The sequence below is a fragment of the Pollicipes pollicipes genome, unplaced genomic scaffold, assembly GCF_011947565.3.
Source record: "Pollicipes pollicipes isolate AB1234 unplaced genomic scaffold, Ppol_2.1 Scaffold_6686;HRSCAF=7923_pilon_pilon_pilon, whole genome shotgun sequence".
Taxonomy (NCBI): Eukaryota; Metazoa; Arthropoda; class Thecostraca; order Pollicipedomorpha; family Pollicipedidae; genus Pollicipes; species Pollicipes pollicipes.
In genome coordinates, this window is record NW_023596921.1 from 41,303,561 (window position 1) to 41,325,110 (window position 21,550).

The 21,550-nt window shown below is 58.0% G+C and overlaps 2 protein-coding genes across 3 annotated transcripts in view; one reads left to right on the top strand and one right to left on the bottom strand.

Annotated features, from left to right (window-relative positions):
• The window catches only part of LOC119108350 (bromodomain-containing protein 3-like), a 7,624-nt gene extending 1,279 nt beyond the window's left edge, over positions 1 to 6,345 (top strand). Inside the window, exons 4-16 of the mRNA XM_037231926.1 lie at positions 671 to 933; positions 1,354 to 1,538; positions 1,593 to 1,711; positions 2,376 to 2,583; positions 3,335 to 3,441; positions 3,662 to 3,917; positions 4,441 to 4,566; positions 4,616 to 4,834; positions 5,348 to 5,427; positions 5,568 to 5,678; positions 5,773 to 6,018; positions 6,061 to 6,222; positions 6,312 to 6,345. Coding sequence (XP_037087821.1) covers positions 671 to 933; positions 1,354 to 1,538; positions 1,593 to 1,711; positions 2,376 to 2,583; positions 3,335 to 3,441; positions 3,662 to 3,917; positions 4,441 to 4,566; positions 4,616 to 4,834; positions 5,348 to 5,427; positions 5,568 to 5,678; positions 5,773 to 6,018; positions 6,061 to 6,222; positions 6,312 to 6,345 — 2,116 coding nt within the window. The remainder of the gene's footprint in view (positions 1 to 670; positions 934 to 1,353; positions 1,539 to 1,592; positions 1,712 to 2,375; positions 2,584 to 3,334; positions 3,442 to 3,661; positions 3,918 to 4,440; positions 4,567 to 4,615; positions 4,835 to 5,347; positions 5,428 to 5,567; positions 5,679 to 5,772; positions 6,019 to 6,060; positions 6,223 to 6,311) is intronic.
• A 766-nt stretch (positions 6,346 to 7,111) lies between these two features.
• Positions 7,112 to 21,550, bottom strand: part of LOC119107313 (protein O-mannosyl-transferase TMTC2) — a 109,869-nt gene continuing 95,430 nt past the window's right edge. Inside the window, exons 8-11 of one of the 2 annotated variants that reach the window (XM_037230735.1) lie at positions 20,958 to 21,039; positions 8,304 to 8,482; positions 7,838 to 7,945; positions 7,112 to 7,545 (exon numbers count right to left, since the gene is read on the bottom strand). In XM_037230735.1, coding sequence (XP_037086630.1) covers positions 7,474 to 7,545; positions 7,838 to 7,945; positions 8,304 to 8,482; positions 20,958 to 21,039 — 441 coding nt within the window. In that variant the 3' untranslated portion in view covers positions 7,112 to 7,473. Of the gene's footprint in view, positions 7,546 to 7,837; positions 7,946 to 8,303; positions 8,483 to 9,378; positions 9,942 to 20,957; positions 21,040 to 21,550 lie in introns of those variants that run through there. The other variant, XM_037230736.1, reaches the window with a different exon arrangement.

The following is a 21,550-nucleotide window of genomic DNA, read 5'->3' on the forward strand; positions in this document are numbered from 1 at the left end:
TTGAAATGATGCGATGGGACAGGCGGGTTACTGGTGGGTTGGACATGGGGGGGGGGGGGGGGCAACGGCGTTTCAAGTAGATGGTTTGGGCACAGCACAGAATAACGTAGCATTTTGGAACGATCCATCGACCTGGATATATGCCACGTTTATTTGATCGCAGGTAGCCTGTCAGACTTCGTGCTTGGTGTTTGGGAAGACAGTGGAAAACAGCAGGCGTGGAATATATGAAAATTTCTCATGAGAACAAAGACTTGATTCTGTTTTCTTGTCGGGAGCACAAAATTACCTTAGTAGTCGGCGCGCCCTAAAACCCTAATTATCACCATCACTGTTATCTTATCGATGGTTTGCCAATGGCTGGATATCCTGGTCTACCTGAGGGGGGGGGGGGGGGGGGAAGAGGGAGGGATAGGCATATGCCCCACTTACCTCTCGTGTGGAAAACGACGCCCCAGCTAAACGTGGCATACATATGATGTAGCTGGTACTGCTGGCACGCGCCATCATTGATCTTCTGCCAGGGCGTTGTGGTTTTCGGCCACTTCAAGTAGCTGGGTCATGTTGCGCCCGCGTCGCCGATTGTCGGCCCGGTGTGGGCGCCCAGCCCCCGGGCGGTGGGCGCGGGTCAGCTCCCGCCTGAAAGCGCCCGTCTGCTGTGCGCCGGCAGCGTGCTGCAAACGGACGAGGAGCTGCGGGTGGGCATGTACAAGGCGCTGGAGGCGGTGAAGGCGCACGAGGAGGCCTGGCCCTTCCTCGACCCCGTGGAGGAGGAGTACGCGCCCAACTACTACGCCGTCATCCGGCGGCCCATGGACCTCAACAAGCTGGAGAGTCGGCTGGACGCGGGCGTGTACCAGACCCGCGAGCAGTTCGAGGCCGACTTCAAGCTGATCGTCGACAACTGCAAGCTGTACAACGGTCTGGAGAACGGTGGGTGATGCGATCGACTGGATGTGTGGGGACGCGCATTGCACTTTGGTCCTTGGTTGACGCAAGGAGTGCGTAGACGCTACTGTATATGTTAAAGCTGAGTTAAGCTGTGCTGGCCAAATACGCCTATTAAATTGGTGATTCAAGCATTGTCTGGAGACGTCATTTGCAGGGTGAATGAGACATTTCGAATTATGTATTTGCTATCCGGTTTGGGAGACCTCTCTCCCCGTCGTGGGATGGTCCCCGCGATGATGTTCGTTGACAAATGCGTTAGCTGCTTGGTACTTTGCGGCGAAAAGGATCGTTGCATTTTCCTGGACGCTGCGCTTGTGTTAGCGTTTTGTCGTGGTGTCCGTCTGTCGTGAGACGGGCTCGTCCTTCGCGCGAGGCCACTCATTCCTCTTTCACCACCCGCAGAGTACACGGAGATGGTGGTGAACATCGAACGCGAGTTCCGCAAGGCGGTGCACAAGTACCTGGACATCGAGGAGGACGAAGACGACATCTTCATCGACGTGTCGCAGGTGCAGCCGAAGCAGCGGCGCGCGTCGCCGCGGCCGGCTACCGCCGGGCCGGGCAAGAAGCGCGGCCGCAAGCCCAAGGCGGCGGCGGCGGCAGACGGCGGCGAGCCGGGTCGCGCGGCCGCCGGCCGCAAGAAGAAGCAGGCTATGTTCATCGACTACAGCGACGACGAGCTGCTGAGCTCGCCGCGCTCCAAACCGCCGACGGCCGAGGACGCCGAGCGGCTGTTCGAGGACCTGCTGAAGACGGCTGCGTCGCCGCCGGCGCCGGGCCGCGGGCCACTCGCCGCCGCCGCCGCCGCCGCCGCCGCCGGCCGCCGCGAGGAAGATAGGCCAAGGGCCGCGGCCGGGCGGCCAGCGCCGAGCCGCCGCCACCCTCGGCGCCGGCGCCGGTGCCGGCGGAGGCGGACAAGAGAAGCGTCACCGTGGCCGGGAAAAGGCGGCAGAGCGCGGCTCGAAGAGCGCCGGACCGCCGCAGGAAGTCGCAGCACATCGACAGCGACGTGTCCGACATGGACGATGACTCATTCATTCGACGGCCTAGCCGAGATGAGCTCTCGGCGTCGTGCGGCCGGACGAACCGGAGGCGCCTGCGCCGCCCCCTCCCCCACCACCACCGCCGCCACCGCCGCCGGCCGGCCCGGACCTCGACGAGGATGATGATGACGACGACGACGACAGCGAGACGGGGTCGCCCAAGAAGATGATCGCCCAAGGTCGGATATTCGCCGCCAAAATGCGGCGGAAGAAGGCAGAACGGCAGGCGGCGCCGCAGCGGCCGGCGGCGCCAGTCAAGTCGGCCCCGGTCAGGGCGACCCCCGCCGTCGCCAACCGCCGCCCGCCGCCGCCTTCCGCCGCCCCAAGTCGGCGCCCGCTGCCGCCTGCCATCCAAGGTCGGCGCCGGCGCCGGCGCCCGAGAATGCATCAAGGCAAGCGGGACAGGAGCAAACAGCGCGCGCCGGCGGCGGAACAGGAGCGGCCGCCCGGCAAGAGCAAGGAGAAGGGCAGCAAGAGGTCCCGCTCGCAGAGCAAGGACAAGAAGGAGAGCAAGCGGAAGAAGAGGAAAACGCACGGCAAGGAGAAGAAGGGTCACACCGTGCCAGAAGAAGTGGACAGCGTCGAAAAGGTGGGTGCAGTGACGTGGGTGTGTGGATGTGTATTGGTCTCTGTTGGGCATCCCTGTGCGTGGAATACGTAGACTTCATTGTGTGAGTCAGTCTTCTGTGGCTTTGCTGGCATTATGGATTACAAAATTGTTATGCCGAAGGGCCTCTATTGTGTTATGTGCCGTGGAGTTTAAGTGGACTTTTAGCGAAGCTCCCGAAAGCCCCAGAAAATACTACTACGACATGTCGATATTCCTCAGCTTTGGTAGGATAGGGAATTGTCTTGTGTGTTGCTTTTGCTGTAGAAGGTTCGATCCGTGTAGAGTTGTCGTTTGCTGACAGCAGGGTATGCTGGGTGTCATTCTTCGGCTCCTACTTTTCCGATATTCTTCAGGCAGTGAGCGTAAAATTTTCGTTGGGCTATAAGCTTTTGTTAGTTTTCATCCTCAGCAATGTTGCGTTTCATCTTTTACCTCACTGTGTACCGTCGCTTGTGAAGCCGGGCTGGCATCGCGCCGTTAACTGCCTTTCCAGTCCCCTAACCATTGACCACCATGCTCGCGAACTCGCAACTGTGCTCTGCCCTGCCGCCATGCTGCGCTCTGCGTGCTCAGTTGTGCTTTGCACCTGTTCATACCGTAGTCGCTGATGAGCTCTCCTGCGTTGGAGGCACCCCTTTACGTCTGTGTGTTCTATCCCACGTCTCTGGCCGTGTTCGCCGCCAGCCAGCGACCGTGTCCGTGCTGACGCGGTCTCTCGCTGCCGTTGCAGGAGGAAGAGGCGATCAGTCCGAACGCTGCTGACGCCGGCCACGCCGGCCAGCCCGGTTGTCGAGCCCAGAGCCGAAAGCCCAAGTCAAAGCCGGAGTCCAAGCCGAGGCCGGGGCTGGAACCAGATCCGGAACCCGAGCCGGAAGCGGAACCGGAACCGGAGAGCCGGAGCCGGAGCCGGAGCCGGAAGCCGGAGCTGGAGCCGGATGACGAGTACGCCACGCTGCCGGAGCCGCTGCCGGCGCGGCGGCCGTCGTCCGGCTCCGATGCCGAGGCCGAGCTGCGGCCGCGGGAGCGCGACAAGCGCCGCGACCGCATCCGGCCGCAGGACATCCCTGCGGCAGAAGAACGCCGCGCTCAAGGATGCCGCCGAGCAGAAGCAGGCCAAGCCCAAGCCGCTCTTCAACAGCCGCTCCATATCGAAGGAGGAGAGCGCCAAGCTGGGCCAGCTGATCTCGCGCGTGCGCGAGTCGCGCGGCGGCGGCACCACGCTGCTCTCCAACGGGCCCGGTCTGACCATGGGTAAGGTGCTGGGCGGCGCTGTCGAGCGCGACAAGTCCGGCGCAGAGATCTGGGAGGAGATGGTCGGTCGCCGGCTGAAGGCGGAGCCGGCTCCGCCTGACCGGCGGCGCAGCGGCGGCGACGGCGACGACGAGCCGCTCCGACTGATCGCCGAGCCCGATGGAGGGCCGCGAACTGCCGTGCTGCGGAAGACGGCCACGCCCAACCTTAGCGCCTGGTTCCACGCGTTCCGCTCGCAGAAGGAGGCGGAGCCGACGCCGCCGCCCGCGCCGCTGGCGCGCGTCAAGAAGCCGCCGCCGCCGTCGCCGTCACCGCGGGAGGAGCCCAAGACGCCGCGGCCGCCCCCGCCGCCGCCCACGCCGAAGGAGGCCGAAGAAACCGGCGGAGGAGGCGGCCGCGACGGCGAAAGAGGCGCCGGCGCCGGCGGCGGCCGCGACGCCGGCGGCGCGTGAGGAGCTGCCCAACCGGCCTCGCCGTCCACGTCCGCCTGGAAGCGGGCCGGCTCGCCGCAGCCGCCCGGCCCTGCGCCCGACGCCGACCCGTACAAGTACGACGACGACGAGCTGGAAGAAGGCGCGGCTGCAGGTGAAGGCGCGCGAGGCGCAGCGACTCGAGAGTGAGAAGCGCCGCCTCGAGTCGGCCAGCTCGCAGTCGCCGGCGCAGCCGGACGCCAAGTCGCCGTTCTACCAGACCAGCTCGGAGAGCGAGAAAGTCGCCGATGACGCCCGGCTACGGTGGTATCGTGTCGCCGGCGATGGAGTACCAGAAGTCGCCGGCCTTCTCGCCCAAGCAGCCGCCGTCGGCCGGCTTCGACACGGCCAAGTACAACGGTGGCGTCAAGCCTGGCTTCTACCAGGACATGACGCAGAAGACGGCCAGCCCGGACAAATCGCCGTACCGGCGGCCCGGCTCCGTGGCCAGCACGCACTCGCCGGCCTCGGTGGCCGGCAGCCCGGCGTACCAGCCCAACAGCCCGCAGGTAGGCCCGGCCCGCGGCCGCCTTCTCCGGCTACTACCGGCGGCGCGCACAAGGAGCTGCCGGCAGCCGGCGCTACCGCCAAGGCGGCCGGTCAGCTGATGTCGCCGCCGAGCCGGCCGCCAGGCCGCGCCGCTCCCTCGCTCGCCAGCCCGGACCCGGCGGCGCTGCTGCGGCCCGCCGACGACAAGCCTGGCTTCCCGTTCAAGAAGCGCGTGCAGGCCGACCTGGCGCTGGTCGGCCAGGCGTACGCCCAGCCGCAGCCGGCCGCCCAGCAGCCGCAGCCGTACCAGCAGGCGCACAGCAAGCCGCAGTCGCAGCCGGCGGCGGCGGCGGCGGCCGGCTACCAGCAGCAGCTGGCCAGCGCGTTGCCCGGCAACCTGGCCGACCTGTCGCAAGCTGGTGACGCGGCTGCCGCAGCAGGAGGCGCGCGACAAGGAGGCGACGGCCGGTGCGAGCCTCACCACCGTCGAGGAGACGGCGGCGGCCGCCGTGTCGGCAGCTGCCGCCCGCCAGCTGCTGCAGCGCCAGAAGGGCCAGCAGCTCGAGCACCAGGTGCGGCTCATTCAGGAGCAGAAACAGAAGCAACAGAGATGGCCGGCGAAAGGCAGCAGCGGAGAAGAAGCAGCAGTTGCAACAGCAGCAACAGCAACAGCAGCAGCAGCTGGCCAACAAGGTGGGCCGAGCAGCAGCTGGCTCAGCAGGCGGCCGTCTCAACCGCGAGCATGTCTCCCAGCTCGTGGGACGCCAACTCGGTCTCCTACTTCAAGCAGATGGCCAGTCCGCACATGCAGCTGTACCACCAGCAGCAGCAGACGATGAAGGCATTCCAGCAGCAGCAGCAACAGCAAGAACAGCAGCAGCAGCAGCAGCAACAGCAGCAGCAGAGTCTGGAGGGCGGCGGCAAGTCGGGCTGGCAGCAAAGCGGCCACCACCACCAGCTCGTCGGCGTCTGGCCTCAACCTGGGCGGCCTCGGCGGCCTGGTGGCCGGCGCCGGCTACAACCCGCTCGGCCTGGCCTCCAGCTTCCAGGCGCACTCGCTGGGCGGCAGCACCTACCCCTACCTGCTGGGCCAGTCGCGCTCGCCGCAGCCGGCGCACCAGAACTTCTCGCAGACGCACGCGTCGCTGTCGCAGATGAGCGGGCAGGCGCGCGGCGCGGCCGGCTCGCCGCACAGCTCCCAGGCGTCGCTACTGCCGCCGTCGCCGTTCGGCGCCGCCTCGCGCAGCTTGCCGCTCACCTCCGACCCCATGTACCAGCAGTACTACCGGCAGCAGGAGGAGCTGCTGCTGCACCACCAGGCCGGCGCCGCCATGATGGGCCCTGATGGGCCGCCGCCGCCGGCGGCTTACCCGCCCGGCTACCCGCACCTGCCGTCGCTGCGCCAGGCGCCCGGCTTCCAGCCGCCGGGCGGCGTGTCGAGGGTCGCCCTTCTTCTAGCGGGCCCGCGCGCCGGCCGCGGGCGCCGCCGGTCGGCAGGCCGGCCGGCTCCGCCGCGTACAACTACCTGTGATACCCTGCGTTTTTTTTTTTATTTTGTATCCGATGTTGTGCCGGACACGCGCGAACGTGCGATTATCATCATCAGGTCTTAGAGTTTGCCAGCGTTTGCGCGCGTGGGAACTACCCAGGGGGCCTGTCGGGACGCGGTCGTATGGGTCTTCCCGATCAAGAGCCTGACGTGTAAGCATATGCATAGTGACTAGGTGCATGGAGCTTGTATTATCTCTGTACAGGAGTTGCACCTATAGCTGGAGTTTAGCATGCGTTCATGTTGTCCGCCAGTTGTTTTAGGAGCAGTATTGCGTTGTTTTACGGCCGCGGTTCGGTTCGACGCATAACCGAGGTGGGGGAGAGGCGGGCGCCAATGCACCGACACCATTGTGTTTGCAAGTGACTTGACTCATGCGCGCCGGTCATCCTCCATTCACAAGTCTCATGTGGTGTACTCTGGGGTTTCCGTCTGTCCCTGTTTTGTTTGATAGATCTCATTGTGGCCTGGGCAGCACTGATCATTGTAGATAAGCGTACGACAAAAGCGTGCAGTGTGAACGTTTTTTACAATGTTAATGTATGCATATAAAGCCAATATGTCTAGAGGCCATGTTTCAGACCGTGGGGAAACTGAACCCGGAGCGCCGAGCACACGGCGCATATTACAGTGACTTGTAACGACGTTCAAACCCGCTGCTATACCTTGTTCTCAGTCAAAGCGTTTATTACATCTAGCATCACAGTTGGTTGCACAGTCGCTATATGTTTTCGCAATAAATCTCGCTGCATCCATCAACATGCGTCACTAACTAGCCGCCTTCCAGATATTGCCGATTAATTACGCTCGCAACATAACACGTCTTTGGTCTTATATCAAGAGAACGAGTCCGCACATCACATCGCGCCCCTCCGCCGCGGCCGTCCGCCGCCGCGGAGCTCGCAGCGCGCCGAAACCGAGCCCGGCGCGCCGCGCTCGCCGCACGCGCGCCCTCGGAAGCCAAGCCACAGGCCCGAATAAATAGCGACTGGACCGCAGTCAGGCGCCGCCCTGCCGCGAACCGAACCAAGACGGCGGGCCGGCCGGACAATCACAGGTCAGCTGGGATCACGGGAGCGCTGTTTGACACCGGCGGGGGCGGCGTCGCACTCAGCTGGCGCCCTTCCCCCGCTTCGCCTTGGGCAGCAGGTGTCGCAGCTTCTGCAGATTGGTCTTGGTGATCTGCAAGCGGCACAGGCACGCGTCAGTTGCGCACAACAGCTTGTCGGCGCACGTCGTCCAGAACCACCGCATCAAGCCCACTCGGCTAAACAACGCAATCTGTCGTCTACCACGTCCTTGCACACGTCTAGTGTTGAATGCCGCTCCCGCAAAAATAAGTGGTGCGTCCTTCACATGAAGGTTCACGGCAGGGACAGCCTAAACTGGCGCATTCGTGGCGAGCCGGCCGGCCCGTCTCGGCCACCGGCCTGTGGCGCTGGCGGCAGCGGCGGGGGATCCCTGCCCTTCTCACCTGGTCATCGGGCTTGATCTGCAGGGCCGCCAGGTAAGACTGCTCGGCCTCCACCAGCTTGCCGTTCACGTGCAGCATAGCGCCCAGGTTCATGTGGCTCGTGGCCTCCTGCCGAACGGGACGGACAGCGTAGAAGAAATTGAGGTGGGCCGGGTGACAAACACTAGCGTGCCTACACCAACAACCTCCGGCACTCGCTCTCGACAACGAACGACTCGCGAAATGCGTTGAAAGATTGCGGCGGGGAAATATGGAAAACAGTGAGACCCTCGACGTTCTTTTATCACTCGCAACCTTTCCCGCTGCTAGGGTGATACGCCGCACTTCTGCTCAGTTGTATGAGCGCAGAAACCTCAGGCCTTAGTGTTCCAGCCATTGAAGACCAGTCTATGCCGGAGTCCAATCCAAACCCACGCTTCTGAACTCGTCCGTGCGCAAATGGATAGTGCTCCGCCGCGGTTCTCACGTTAGGGCGTAGGCGCACGGCGATGCGGTAGTAGTGTTCGGCCTCCTCATTGCGCGCCGCCTGGCGGAGAATGTTGGCGGCGTTGAAGACCATCTCGTACTCGTGCGGCGCTAGTTCGGCGGCGCGCCGGTAGATGTCGGCCGCGAGCGGCAGCCGCTCGCCGTCGGCCAGGTGCTGTCCTGTCGGCGGTCGGCGGAGGGCGGTCAAGTGATGGATGGAGGGGCGGCGCGCGCAGCACCGCAAACGCCGGACGCCGACAGGACCAGCACGCACCGGGGCCCCGGCTCGAGCGCAGGGCAGTCTGCTCCGCGGCTGCGTGGATTGATGGGAGTGCCGGGTGACACTTCGGGGCTGTGGTCAGCTGGATCGATTTGGTGGGTTTCATGAAGCCGTTAACTGGTGTGGGATTAGGATAATTACACCGTTTAGGAGGATGGGCGTGTGACACTGACTAAGTGTTCGGACACGTACGGACGTAAACACGATCAATCGTACCAAGCAAACCGCAGATCTCCCATCGCGCTTAGAAGGCTTAATGGACTTCAGTGCAGCCCTTACAAATTCAATAGACCAATTTCTTAACTCTTGAAATCCCCACTGCATACATATGTTGGCTCCTAAGCTCTAATCTGTTAGATGATGGCGCACAACGAAGTTGAATTTTATACAAGAGGCGAGCGGCTGTTGGTATTTACGTCACATGGCGACGTACGTCGCGTCACGTCACGCTGCGTTACTATGTTACGTTACGTTACGTTGTGTCACGTCACGAGACACTTAGTGTCCAAGTGTAATCCAAGCTGAACGTGAGCTTAACAAGGGAGCTTCAGCCAACTTTTAAAAAGCTTTGATAAGTGGCAGTCATATCCTTGACAATTTCCAACTGCATCCACGTGCCGTACTGAGGCAACACTCAACGGCTGGGAGCAGTAGGGAAATCAAATTACTGAATTCGGGAAAAACGAAAGGCTACATGAGCCACGTCTATGCTATGAGCATGCTCTTGGCAGATGGAAAAGTGTTGCACTGGGCTCAGACTGTTTCAGCTCAGACACGCATCATCATCGTAATCCGTCGCAGGACGTGTGTGTAGCAGGTACAATTACACGATACACATACCAGTCTAGCTCAGACCAGCTGCAGTGAAAAGACAGACGACGATTCGCAATAATGCGACTGAATATTCACCTTAAAAGCGGCGCATAGAAACAAAGCGCTATCACGCAAAGGGCAACAATGAACGGAAGCAGCTGCTGCGCCAAACACAAGGGCAAGACAATGACGCGTTTGCGAGGCTGAACCAGACCACACGACCCGTCACGGTGAACGCGGCGGAGCAGCCGCGCTCAACGCGCCAAACGCCAGTCCATCAAGTCTCGGCCGGCCGGCTCGGCGCCTTTGCAGGGCACTCCTACGCCTGCAAAACAGCACCAAGCGAACAATGGGGCGGGCCGGCGAGTTCCGCGGCGCAAATGCTCCGTGTGTTCCGTGCATCGTTTCCGCGAGACTCCAGATGCGCCGATAGGGGACAGCGCCGGCGTCGGCGGCCGATTCAGCCGTCGAGGGGGTCCGGTAAGCCGACAGCTGTCGTGAGGCGGCCGCTCGTCGCAGCCGCACGCGCACGGCCATCGGCCACATCTGGGGCAAACAGGAAATTTCCACCCTGGATTCCGCCAGTCTGCAAGCAAATATGCTCTTTTTTCCTGTTCGCGCGATAATGATTGCATGAAGCCCGATGCGAACTCACGCCATCTGATACGCTAGTTAGGACTGCACGACGGAGGAATATTAATTGTTCCTTGTCAAGATACAAAATGGGCGGCAAAACATCAGCTTTGGACGATCGAGGGATGAGGCGACGAGCTCTGTCGGCAAAAGCACGTAGGGATAAAAGTGACTTTGATACGCAGGATGGCAACAGAGTAAACAAAGTGAGGCACCATAGGATTCATTACGAGATGAAGACACATTATGTGAATGAGGACCTTATTTTGTGCCAAATATTGCCAATCCACAACTGATGAAACGCTCTCCACCAGTTTCTGTGCTACAAACTCCGCTTAGAGTCTTAACTCATGGATGGAAATGAACCGCAAAGAAGGACTGCTTGCATTTACAGAAATCTAAATGCGGTAAGACCTTCGCAAGGTTACAGCGTCACAGCCGAATATAAAGTGAGTCAGTTTTCCTTGATCTAAGAACCTGCACCTCCCTTAAAAAACGACGCAGAGTAAGTCCGCTTTTTGACGTAGGCATTCAAAAGTCTCGGGAAACATTGCACGCCAATATCATGCACCTAATTTGGAATTCGTGGGTAGGAACAACGCGGACAAGCCTCGCGTGCAGCGTCGAGCGTCGAAATGTCTTCTAATGGAGCCTGGACCGCCTGTAGAACTAGCGATTTCCAGTCAGTGCAGGAGTGGCTCCCACTGCGATGCACTGATTGCAGAATGAAACAATTCCACCGGCAGCCGGCGGCACCATAACAATAGCCATCAGCCTGCTGCAGGTCCAGCTCCGGCTCCGTGGAGCCGATTGCGGCCCGCTGTTTCGGCGAAAAGATCGGGAGCGGCGGCGCTGGGCGTCGGCTCCACCTCCGCCAGCCGCTGCGCTGCCTGAGCGCCGCCCGCCGCCGGCAGCCTGGGAGCCCACCGCCAGCGGCGCCGCCGCGGGGCTCGCAGTCGGAGAAACGGCGCCGACCGGTGCGCCTGGCGGCCAAGGGTGCGGCCGCCCGGCCCGATGGTCTCCAGTCACGGAAACGCTCCGGCCCGGCTCGGCAGAGGAGCGGCTCTCAGCGGGGCCGGCGCGGGGTGTGGTCAAGCGGGGCCGACACTGAGGCTGGTGTCCGCGCGCCGCGTCCATCGCCGGCGCTCTGTCCGTGTACCTTGTTCACTGGTGTCCTTGTTGCGAGGTGTTCGGTGTCACGGGCGAGGCCGTCACAGCTCGGCCGGGTCGTGCGGTGTGCTGTTGCAGGAAGCCGTCTTGCCTTATCATGCCAAAGAGCATGGCACCTACTGTATTCCGGCTTTCGTGCACAGGCCCATCGGGCTAGGGGGGATAAGTATGTATCCTGTCATCACCTCACAGGGCCACGGAGGTGGGGGGGGGGGGGCCTCAGCGCCCGGCACTCCTCCAAACGAGGCCCGCCCACCGCGCGTCACGTGCTGCGGGCGTGCAGGAAAGCCGGGTGCCCCGCCCGCCGACGTGTCCCCGTCCGGCAGATTACGTCCGCCACGTCCACCGACTGCCGTGGAGCCGTGCCATAGATCACGCGCGACGTCGGCCGCGGGCCGGCCGGCGCCGTCGCCGGCCCTGATTGGCGCGGGAGGAGGGGCATGAGTCTGCAACGCCGCTTATCCAGCCCACGGCCGGGATGCAACATGGGAGAGGCCCCACGCGGCGCGGCGGCCATTTTCTTTTGCGGCGTCGGCCGGCGGGCCGGCTCGGGGAGGGCGGCGGAATGAAGAAGGCGGCGGCGCTCAGGGGCCGGCTCGGGCCTGAAGGAACGAACATTATGTGGACCGGGGCCCGACGGCACCGGAAACGACCCAGAAGCGGTCGAAAAGACGAGCCGGAGTGATAGTCCCAATCGGGTCCGGTTGGTGAGATAATAAATGCCTGAGGTCATTATTACAAGAAAAATGCTGTCCCTGATATCATTTTTTCACTTCCGTATCAACTTATTCGTGTGACAAGCAGCTTCCGCAAGGAATCTATGGCATGAATAGTATCGAAATAATATTTCCTTTCGCATGCATTCTTACGAGCATCTGTTAATGAGACAGAATGGCAACGCACCGTGTGGGAACAGTTCGGTCGCTTTGATACTTTATTCTACAGCAATTGCCTTCAACAGGTGCGGTAGGCAAAGGCTCGCAAGCCTCGTATTCCACGATCTTACATTCTCTTAAAAGCGAAAATGACAAAATAGCTTCGTTCTGCTGCTATCCACAATTGCATCTTTTGCCCTATACGCCCGCCATTTTTAAAATAAAATTATGCGTTATCCGGCGCAACAACAGCTGGCATCGTTCTCAACTGAGCTGTAACGTAAGTTTAGTGACATCCGGAGACGAAAGCTAATACTGCTTTAGATGTCTCCAAAACCCGAAACACAGTAATATTAGGATGTTTTTTTCCAGGAAAGCAAAATATAAAACAGCTCCAATATGTTCACAACAAGGTAAAAAACGATACAAAATAATGGCCTCTAGGAAATATCCATCCGCCGAAAACAATAGTCAAAAACACGCGTTGATATCTTCATGACACAGCATTCAGAACATACCGCTGTTTACAGTCAAGAAAATCGGACGGATCATTACTTTGCATCTTTTTCGCCACATTTATATGTGACTTGAGTGATTCTAATGTTGGTAAAAATAATAAGTTAAATGATCTTGCTTTGAATGATGTCTTGATTTGAGAAAGACGATCAGCGTCAAAACGGCAAGATGGTGAGTGTGTTTGTCAACCACTGTAAAGGAAAAGAGCTCATCTCTTCGCTGTCAACTGAGTATGCATGACATAATCGAAGGCATGTGCCAAGTATGCTGGTGGTGGCATAGTGGGCCGCAGATGAGCGTCTGATATCTCAGCAAAGGCCGGGCCGATGTATCGGTCATGAAGTAAAGGTGTAACGGCGAGAATGGCGCGTCGATGTGGTGAGGCGACGGATGCCTTATCCACTAGATGCGACCCGGTGGTGCGAGTCCGGCTACAGCAGCGCACTACAACGGTTACTGCCGCTGCACCGCACCGGTTACTGCCACTGCATCGCACCGATTACTGCCACTGCACCGCACCGGTTACTGCCACTGCACCGCACGGTTACTGCCACTGCACCGCACCGGTTACTGCCACTGCACCGCACCGGTTACTGCCACCGCACCGCACCGGTTACTGCCACCGCACCGCACCGGTTACTGCCACCACACCGGTTACTGCCACTGCACCGCACCGGTTACTGCCACCGCACCGGTTACTGCCACTGCACCGCACCGTCCCCGTGGCTATGGTCTGGCACCAGCGATCCTCGTCCGGTCATCGAGGACATGGGCCGGCGTTTTCAGACGTGAGGGTCGGACCGACGGTGGTGGTGGTCATACGTGCTTACACGACATGGCGGTGTGTGGTCCTGACAATATGGACAGATCGGACTGTCAGGCGGATCTGGCACGATAAACAGCCGCTTATCGCCACGAGATCGTGTCCTAGTCCATGGACGTAGAAACAGAGAGGGGCGGGTAGCGAGGGGCAATAGCGTACTCAGTTTTGTTTAAGTTTAACATCACAACTCTGATGATTCATGAACAAATAACTTGGATCCCTTGGATCCCATGAAATGAATGAGCTTGGATCCCCCTCTGTTCTAGAGCCCCTCGCCCTGAATTAGTCACCATGGTGACATGAACAGCGCCAGCCGGTTGATCCATGACCCGGGACCTCAGCTGCGCTAGGTTGGCAGTTCAGTTCAGCAGATCAGGTCAGCAGTTCAGGTCAGCAGTTCGGTACACTGCCATGCGACCAGCGCATTCCTCCTTGCAGAGGCTCCTGCCTGCACCGCCTGCCACGCCCACGACGGGTCGGGCGTGACGGGCTCAGTAACGCCACCAGCCGCTTCGTGACAGACCACTACCCGCACAAAGCCCGCGCCTGTAATCGCTGGCATCTCGCCGCATTCTTGCGTGCTGTGAAGCCCACCTCCCTTAGCACCACAACAAAGCAGCGTTGGAGTTCAGAAGCTGACGCCATTCTCAGGAGGCTCACGATGGACAGCTGCGATTCACGGCCCCGCGGTTCGCGGTGCGCGCTAATTACCCGGTGACGGTCTGCCCGCGCCTGGACTGAGCTGTTATGACACTGAGCACGCGCGCACAGCAGTGTGAGCCAGGCAGCGTCGCTGGCAAGCAGGTATCTTCGTCGACAGAGCCTAGGAAGGGTGACGGAGTGATGGCTGCACTGTTTGGGAAGCTTTACAGTGGAGAGATCGTGCAGTGGGGTATTCGTAGGCCGAAGGGTCGCCGCTGGGAAAGCGACATCACCTTTAAGCCATCTGGGGAGCATGCCATGTGTCAAGCTGACCTAGGACAAGCCCGGGAATTCGACGACTCAGCAGCGGAGATGATGCTTCTGGCGTCTGGTGAGTCCATCTCACGCGTGGCTGCCAATCCTTGTGAGCTCAAAGCCACCGCAGATTAGGAGAAAATTGCAGCCAGTTTTCAGTGTTCCGGAATCCCTTCGTGAGCATCATCGTGATCTTGGCTCAGAGGGAGGTCAAGTCTGAAGCTGCCGGCAGTGTCTGATGATATCATCCGGCTCTCAGCGGTGGATTACGCTCGTGAGATGAAAGGCGGTCGGATCGGACTGTCCGTCACCCAGGGATAGATTACAGCCGTGAATGAGAGGCGGTCCAATGACGCCGTCCGTCTCTCGGGGATAGATTATAGCCGGGAATGACCGGCAGTCTGGTGTCATCATCCGTCGCCTGGGGGCGGATTACAACCGGAATGAATGGCGGTCTGATGACACCGCTCGTCTCCCAGGCATGGATTACAGCAGGAGATGACAGGCATGGTAATGTTACCACTTGTTTTCCAGGGGTGGGTTACAATCGGGGATGAAAGGCAGTCTGATGTCACCATTCGTCTCCCAGACATGGATTGCAGTCGGGGATGACAGGCCGTCTGATGTCACCACTTGTCTCCCAGAGATGGACCACAGCCGGGGATTACAGGCAGTCTGATGTCACCACTCGCTTCCCAGGGATGGATTACAGACGGAAATGAAAGGCGGTACGATGACACCGTCCGGATCCCAGGGATGGATTACATCCAGGAATGACCAGCAGTCTGGTGTCATCATACGTCGCCCAGAGGTAGATTACAGCCGGAAATGAATGGCGTCTGATGACACCGCTCGCCTCCCAGGGATGAACTACAGCCGGGGATGACAGGCAGCGTAATGCATGGATTACAGCTGGGGATGACAGGCAGCGCGATGTCACCCTTTGTCTCCCAGGCATGGATTACAGCTGGGGATGACAGGCAGCGTGACGTCACCTCTTGTCTCCCAGGCATGGATTGCAGCCGGGTATAACAAGCAGCCTGATGCCACCACTTGTCTCCCAGAGATGGATTGCAGCCGGGGATGACAGGCAGCCTGATGTCATCAATTGTTTCTCATGGGTGGATTACAGTTGGAATGACAGGCAATTTCACGTCACCGCTCGTCTCCCAGGGGTGAATGACAGCCGGCGATGACAGGCAGACTGATGTCACCGCTCGTCTCCCAGGGGTGGATTACAGCCGGCGATGACAGACAGATTGATGTCACCACTCGTCTCCCAGGCGTGGATTACAGCCGGGGATTACAGGCAGCCTGATGTCACCACTTCTCTCAAGGATGGATTACAGCCGGTGATGACAGACAGCCTGATGACACCGGCGGTCTATCAGCGGCGGATTACATCTGATGGTACTCCCCGGCTCCCATTAGTGGATAACGCCTACGAATAACAGGCAGTCTGATGGTGCCATGCGCTTTTAAGTGAGTAATGACAGCCGAAAGATGACAGCCAGACTGGTGATGTCACCCAATTACATCGTGGATAGCAGTTAGCGAATAGGGGCCGAATACATCGCAGCCGCAAAAGACAGGTAGTTGTGCGCGAGATGGTTTCATTATAACGCCGTGTATTTGAACTGCATTCGACCGCATACGCCGGTCGAAATACACACATGCATCATTTGTTTAGTCCAAATTTTGAATAATTCAAACAGTAACAAGGGGAACCAGAGTCAAGCTATGACTGGGTTCCGTGCCTTCGTTCATTTTAAGCACATATGACTTGGAATAGAAGTGCAGCTCACGTATTCGCCACTAGTTGTTAAGAGAGTGTAGGTGCTCTAAAATGTGCCAGCCTTCGGGACGCCGCGTTGCGTCAAGGTTGCACAAACAGTCATCGCAAATATGGGAACAGTTCAGGCTGGGCTGAATCTGTCGGAGCCGCGCAACTATTCGTCACAACGAAAATGTCTGCTATATTCCGAAAAAAACTGTAAAGCGAGTTTGGTAGACTTGATCCCCATAACATTGTAAGTGTGCATTATGCCGATAACCGGCTCGCCTAGGCGAGGGGACCGAGAAGGTATCCAAAGAAGTCACGCTTTTAGAGGATTCATGAATGATCCGGTCTCGACTACTGAAATCGAGCTGACCATTGCAATGACAATCACTGCGTGGCCATTTACTCTCGCCGTGCACACTTTCACGAGCAAGACCGCTGTTAACAGCTGACGTACTTTACGCACAATCTTTGAAATTTTTGAACAACGCGACTGTGCTCATAATAACGCGTGTTATGTTTGCATGTTAACGTGTGCTTTTTACCGCAAATACGTGGACAGCAATAGCTTTCAAAGAGGTAACAACAGATCATATCTTCAAGCCAAAACTATAGTGAGGGTAAACGGGGCTTATGAACAACATTGTATAGATTAAGGCATGGATACATGCAGCATTCCGCCCCGATTTTTTCCATGGACTTTCCTTTTGTGCTGAGATAACTCTACAGTGCTTTTTGTTTCAGCATTTGGCCAGTGGAAGACGAGGACTAAATAGCAGTAGGTTACGGCGGAATTTTACTCCATAACGCTTTGAAATAATTGCTCAGAACATTCCGGAATGGCAATCTGCTCTTTGAAATAGTAGTTTCTTGCGTGTTCCAACAAAACTGAAACAATGAATAAGTTGGGCAGGTCCGTTCTTCTCCACGACATTATACGCAATGTAGCTGCGGGCGACATAATTGGCTACCCGGTAGTCTGTAACTGATTTAGAAACAAAATAATGTTTCAATGATATTGCAATATCATATCTTATTTATTATATGGTAGCAGACAGATACTAACGTATGCCACCGACCTGACAGAAAAGTTATCTGCCAGTTAATCATCTGCTAAGTACGTAATACAGATAGCAGGTCAAAATAATAGTGGGATACCCCGTGTAAATGGTGAGCACCCTGAGTGAAGATTGGCACGCAAATGACTATTCGTCGAAAGAATACAAAAGTAGCTACCTATAGCAGCGCACAAAATGATCCACATCGCGACGGATGCCATCCAAATGGACCATATAACTTACAAAACGAATGTACTGGCGTTAATGGCCAGCAAATGCGTTCAAATAAGAAAACCTTTGAAAATCAGCAAAGGACGATGAAGGAAATGCCCAATTCCGAGGCAGCCCCGATCCATTCCATTAAATTAGCGGCAATTAGACTACATTAAGTTCTGCAAACCCGAGTCCGGTCAGTTTTGTGAAGTTCACGCAGATTCTTTGGACCAGCTTGTTAATCGATACACTGAATGAAACCCTCCGGTCAATGACTTCAAAACAAAGGATTTGTCCGGCTCCCTGCGTAAGCTGCACTATGCAAAAACATATCACTTCAGATAGGTAATGCTGTGCCATTGCTCTGGAGGCATTCGCGCTTGGACAATGGCGCCCACTCAGTAACATCTCAAAGTGCGAATCACAGCGATTTTCAGCGACTTGGCTCTAAACTTTACCGTGCGACCAACGTGTCGGACGGTACTGCTGATCGGACGCGCTCTTGCATCGGCTGGAGGATACCACCCCTATAAACTTTTTACAATATTTGGTTGTTGTTAAAAGGCAGGTTTATCGAACTTTTGCTGAACTCAGAGAAAGTTGAAATAAGATATCGCAAGCCGTTTTAAAAAGCGGTGGTATCTGTACGCTTGAAAACATACCCAGCTTAAGACTGAATGAACAGTAGCTAACAGAATACACAAGACAGATTTACCCCTAGTTCAAGGATGAAGATTGTTGTATTGTATAGGCGGCAATAGAGGAACGGAAAACAACGTATTGCTGTTAAGGGAATATCCTAATGGACAGATGACGATCTTATAAGAGTTTTAGATGTGTCATTCCCGTCAAATTAGGGTTAATTACATTTTCCCGGTTCCAGTCATTAAAAACGATGCAATCCCAACACCAGCAGCCCACAGATGAATGACAACAGCGGTCATCAGTCATCTGTGTTCAGAACAGCAAGTCATTCCTCTAGTACTTTATCAGGTGCCTGACAACGTATCATCAGTTTATCAAACGGACCAAAAAACTGGCTGTAGCAATCAATCATACACACGGCCAAAGTGAGACACGGCTTGTCAGCAGGTCTGACGGATCCGCGGACTTATCTCACCACCCGGGCTGAGTCTGGTGGTCCGTTAACCGGGTAAATGAGCTTCCATTGGTTCAGGGCTTTCCAATGTCTCATGAAATTTAGAGGGCTGAGTCTACCGCTAGTACAGGCTGCTGGCTGGAACCTTCGGAAATGCAGGGTGCGGAAGCTGTAACGGGATATGTGGGGAAATGATGGGGAATATGACTAGATTCCAGCCCTCTAGCTGGGACGCGTTGGCGATGACAGGGAAGAATCTTGGGAATGGAAGGAGCAAATAATCACCGACTCGTAAAAAATGAAACCAAGTAGCCCAAGAATCAGCCTACTCTTTCATCATTATCGCTATCAGCAGACGTCCCTGGGCTACACGAGGTTTCACCGGACATCGCGCAGTTATCAACCCTACAGAAGACGTTTGAAAGAATTGACGAACAAAAATGGGGAATGGCAGCTTGTCGTCCTCATGGAACAGGATCGACATACCATCTTTCCCTCTCAGACGGCATCACCCCAGGTTCCCTCTCTGTAGGAGCAGATCAGCTACCAATATCGAACAGGTGTTTCATCCTTCACCAAACGCGACTGCCGGCGGGCGGATGTAAAAGGTCCTTGCCAGTAGAGACGCTAGCCTTCCCAACTAGACTCAGTACACCCACCCACACCAGTCCTAGTCACAACAGCTGCCCCTTCCAGACAGGGCCCAGTGTCTGCCCCTCTCAGCCAGGGTCTCAGTCTTTCCCTATCCCAGCTATCCTTACAGCAGCTGCTCCTCCCAGTCGGGGTTAAAGCACCTGCCTTTCCCAACCAGGGTCACAGCACCATACCCTCCCAACCAGGGTCACAGCACCATCCCCTCCCAACCAGGGTCACAGCACCATCCCCTCCCAGCCGGAGTCACAACACCATCCCCTCCTTGCCAGGGTCACAGCAGCCTGGGTCACACCATCATCCCCTCCCAGCCAGGGTCACAGCACCATCCCCTCCCAGCCGGGGTCACAGCAAAATCCCCTCCCAGCCAGGGTCACAGCATAATCCCCTCCTAACCAGGATCACAGCATCATCCCCTCCCAGCCAAGGTCACAGCAGCCTGGGTCACACCATCATCCACCCCCCACCAGGGTCACAGCACCATTCCCTCCCAGCCGGGGCCACAGCACCATCCCCTCCCAGCCAGGGTCACAGCAGCCTGGGTCACACCATCATCCCCTACCAGCCAGGGTCACAGCACCATCCCCTCCCAGCCAGGGTCACGGCATCATCCACCCCCCACCAGGGTCACAGCACCATCCCCTCCCAGCCAGGGTCACGGCATCGTCCCCTCCCAGCCAGGGTCACAGCATCATCCACCCCCCACCAGGGTCACAGCACCATTCCCTCCCAGCCGGGGCCACAGCACCATCCCCTCCCAGCCAGGGTCACAGCAGCCTGGGTCACACCATCATCCTTTCCCAGCCAGGGTTACAGCACCATCCCCTCCCAGCCAGGGTCACAGCACCATCCCCTCCCAGCCAGGGTCACGGCGCCTGCGCCTGCCGGCCGTCCTTCCCACACCGTTTCGGCTGCGGACCGCCATATGCAAATAGCGCAGTCAGCGCGGCAGGCCGCGGGCTGCGTCCAGCCTAATCAGAGTCGGGATTACAGTAATCACCGGCCGCCGCTCCCACGGACCCGTCCGTAAGTGCTTTTTAATTTCTTCGATTTTCTGTCACGCAGAGGGCGGCCGGACTGTGTCGCGCGCCGGCCAATCCGGTGTCACCGGCGCGGCGGCCGGCTGACCCCGGCGCCGCCGCCGCCGCCGCCCCAGGCGGAGGGTACCGGTTCTCCTCCGCGCCGGCCGGCCACCTCTGGCCCCGGGCGACTGGCTGTTGAGGCGCGCCGCCTGGCGGCTCAGGGATCTGTATGGACAGGAGGCAGGGCCACGGCGAGTGCGGGTGGTGAGGGATCGATGGGGGTCGTGTACGGTCTTTGTGACCTGGCTCTGGTGCGGGTGGTGAGGAATCGATGGGGTCATGTACGGTCTTTGTGACCTGGCTCTGTTGCGGAGTGTTTCGGCTGTGCTGTTGGGTGCTTGAGTCTGCATGCATCGTTGCAAAAAGATTCTCTTTCCCTCCTGTCCGAAACCGATAGGAACATGAAATTTTGGCAAAGCAATGAAGGTGAAGAGTGAGAACAGTCATGCTGTTTTGAGTATCGATACGACCACTAACATCACAGCAGAAGCCAACCTCTGTGGCAGGTCACAATACCCCAGTTTGCGCTCGGTGTCGCACGAGTTGATAAACGTCAGAGTTCACCGGTGGTGTTATGTCGGTGTTCCCCGCGCAGTCTCGGCATATGTCGGGTTACCATCACATGACGCATTGCAGTTACCGTCCCTCGCTGGCCATCAGCGTTGGGATGCCCCATCGATCACTCCGAACCATATTGTCACTTACCGTAATGCTGGTAAACCACCGGGTCGTTGGGCGCCAGCTCCATCGCCTTGACGAACCAGGCCTCTGCCTCAGCAGGTCGACCCTGAGAGCCGTGCGGAGGGTCACAGAACGGTCACGGAACAGAGCGGGGTCGGAGGGTCTTAGCCTGGCTGGCGGCAGCCTGTTTCCAGCCACAGGCCTTGCCCAAAGTACACCTGTCTCCAGATTAAAACCCTGATCAGTATCATCCGGTTTCACAGCCACGCAGCCGTTCGGAAACCAATCTATTAACATCCACAGACCCTACCTAGCATCAATCTGTTTCTAGCCACAAAACGTAGCCAGCATCAGGCTGTTCCCAGCCATAGAAACCATCCACTGTCCATCTGTTCCCCGAAAAATATCTGGTCCCAGTTCGGCGGCCGCTTTTTGATGATTCAAGACCGGATGATCCTTGGGTGGCAAACCACATACAAGACGTGCACTCAGTCTGATCGGGAAAAGTGGCCGTGTCTGCGCTTCATCTGAGGCATCAATCTGCGGTAACGCCGCTTCCCTGGACACTGCTAGCACAGCTGCGGGACAATCCAGTTTTGTCTGGTTATGGCGCTAAT